This window comes from Lissotriton vulgaris, unplaced genomic scaffold, assembly GCF_964263255.1.
Source record: "Lissotriton vulgaris unplaced genomic scaffold, aLisVul1.2 SCAFFOLD_10175, whole genome shotgun sequence".
Taxonomy (NCBI): Eukaryota; Metazoa; Chordata; class Amphibia; order Caudata; family Salamandridae; genus Lissotriton; species Lissotriton vulgaris.
This window is the reverse complement of record NW_028246931.1, coordinates 35,760-38,321: the sequence shown is the minus strand read 5'-3', so window position 1 is coordinate 38,321 and position 2,562 is coordinate 35,760. Positions and strand designations below refer to the sequence as shown.

General features: G+C 39.0%; 1 protein-coding gene across 1 annotated transcript; it reads right to left on the bottom strand.

The window, feature by feature from the left end:
• Positions 1-313: 313 nt before the first annotated feature.
• LOC147665685 (uncharacterized) lies at positions 314-2,021 on the bottom strand. The gene is made up of 2 exons (XM_086949596.1): positions 1,601-2,021; positions 314-1,233 (listed from the first exon to the last, which is right to left on the bottom strand). Exons 1-2 carry the CDS (start codon positions 2,019-2,021, stop codon positions 314-316), a joined length of 1,341 nt encoding a protein of 446 aa, XP_086805722.1.
• Positions 2,022-2,562: the final 541 nt, after the last annotated feature.

Genomic DNA, 2,562 nt, shown 5'->3' with positions numbered 1-2,562 from the left:
CAAATGACAATCAACCACAGCAACCCCCAGCCAGACAACATGGACCAGAAGCAGCAGAAGGAAGGAGAAGAAGAGCTGAGATTACACAGAATTATTTTTGAGAAAGGTACAAGGCTTTATTTGTGTTTTTGCCATAATAATGTAAATGTTTTTCAACAAACATAAGATGGTGTGCTTTCAAAATAGCTTTTTCAGCAAATAACTAAATCAAATAATTACATGTTTGAAAGGAAGAAATTCTTGTAAATATGAAACTTCTGGTAAATGCAACATTCTTCAAATAGTCATGCATGGGAAAAACATTGATATCATGTTACTTTTTACGCCCGCGCACACCTAAAGCCTTCCCAGCATTTTTATCTTTCTCCAAAACCATTAGGCACCCTTCTTTCAAATTTCTATTACTACGTCTTGTCCCAGCAATGGCACACACAGGTGGGTCTACACTTTGAGGACCCACAACACTGTTAAAATTAGAAAAAGTAATCCCTGGTGGGTCACTACTGTTTGAAGCATGTACTAATTCATTCCCTCTCACCATTCCCCTTGAAATTTCAACAAAAACATCATTTAATTTTTCCTGCATGACAACATTTTGTTTGCAGATTTTTGCTGCACAATTAGAAATACGTGACAACTGTCTGTTCTGACCATGTAAGCTGGTCATTAGCCTCAGGTGCCTATTCAAACTTTCCTTATGTTGCATTTTCATTACAGTGCACATTGATTCTAATGACCTAGCAATCCTGTCAAGTTTCTCAGCAGTTGCCTCATGGCCATTTTTCAAAGCCTCAACCATCCTATTCATAGTGCTGTGAATGCCACCTAGTTGTTTAGACATATGTGCTATTTTGCCTTTAATAATTCTAACATCTTTGCCTTGCAGGCGCTGTATCTTCAATATTTTGTCCTCAACAACACTGCCAGTGCTGGATCCCTCTTCAAATGTGGCCAAGTTTGATGTTCTAGAACGCCGTCTATAAAATTGACTTTGCCTCCTTCGCCTACTAGGCCTTGCATTGGTGACTGTTGGTGTTGGTTCAGGTGTTGTCACTGGATTAGTTTGACTGTTACCCTCCTCTGAATCAGTTTGCAGTAACTGGTGTACTCTTTGCCTTTCATTCACTGGCAGATTAGCAGTGGAAGTACTTGGATTATTACCCTCTTCATTTACATGGATTTCTAGGGTACTGAAATCCCGCAAATCTTGCTCAATTAATTCTTGAAGCAATTCTGTTTGAAAAAGTGCAAATATATTTTTACTTTAGAAATTGCTTTGTAAATGTGAAAATAAAAACAAAGTTACATTATGACTTCTTGTTTCATTGACATGGTTTCATTTACATTAAATTTACTCTGTGTCTCATTCAAAGTTACAAATATGACTTTTACCCTACTACTTATTGATAAAAACTACATTTCCCAAGATGCATTGCTTAAAGCAGGAATAGATTGCTACTCTGGAGCAGGCAACTTCAGATAATGTAATGTAATGAGTAAATGGTGTTTTGAAAAAACAAGCTTTCCCTATGTTCACTTTGGCAAAGGCCACAAGTGTTTCATTAAGTTTACTTTTCTAACATCTTATATTAAGACTTACCTTCAGAAGGGGTAATGAGATCAGACGTGTCTATATTCATGACACCCACAACTGCCTCAGTCAAAAGTGTCCCTTCCACAAGGTCTTCCAAAGGGATTGTGGGTATGTATTTGGGGGGACCACCTCCTCTTTTATTTGCAGATTTCACTCTTGACGCAATCTTCTCCTTTGCACGACTACGCAAGTCGTACCACCTTTTTTGTAAGTTGCTGATTTCACGGTGGGCAACACCAACAGCATTCACCTTGGTTTGTATGTTAAGCCAAATATTTCTTTTTACAGCATCAGGCACCTTATGTGACAACTTGCCAAAAAGTTGAACATGCCTGTCAGTCACCTCTTCAATCAGGATTTCAAGTTCCTTCTCTGAAAACTTTATTTTCCTTTTTCTTGAGGGCCCCTCTTCTTCATGATTTTCCATCTCAATTTCTCCTCAAAAGTGAAGCACACAGACTGCAGCAGCAACCTCTCAAAGCAGCCTCAAAGTCCAACTGCCAGAGCTACAGTCAAACCAGTTCCCTGGTGCCTGTGATTGCCTTACTGGCTTCCTGGCAATCAGATTGATACAATTCATCATGTGTTGTTTTTCGCAATTTGCGAATTCACAAAATGCGAATTCTCAATTAAGAATTCGCTTTTTTGGTGCGATTCACAAAAACATGCGAATTTTTGCAGATCGCAAAAAAAATGCGAAAACAATCATGAATAGCCAATTGCGATTCCTTATTTGCGATTCCTTAAAAATCGCAAATAAGAAATCGCAATTTCTAACATTGATGCATGTGGGCCTCTGTTCCTGGTCCATGAGGAAAAGATCCAGGCACAGTTGACTGCAACCCCCTTGTAGTCAGAACAATGTTCCCCACTGCCTCAAGCCCTCGGGGACATGTTATCTTAGACAGTTTTGATCGCCTTGATGATCAGTAACTCTTGCTGAATGAAATCAGCAGACTGCAGATACT

Bases quoted from the DNA above. Each gene is read 5' to 3' on its own strand.
- LOC147665685 (XM_086949596.1), bottom strand. From the start codon at position 2,021: ATGGAAAATCATGAAGAAGAGGGGCCCTCAAGAAAAAGGAAAATAAAG. The intron at 1,234-1,600 runs GTAAGTCTTAAT...TTTTTCAAACAG, and splicing joins TCTCATTACCCCTTCTGAAG to AATTGCTTCAAGAATTAATT.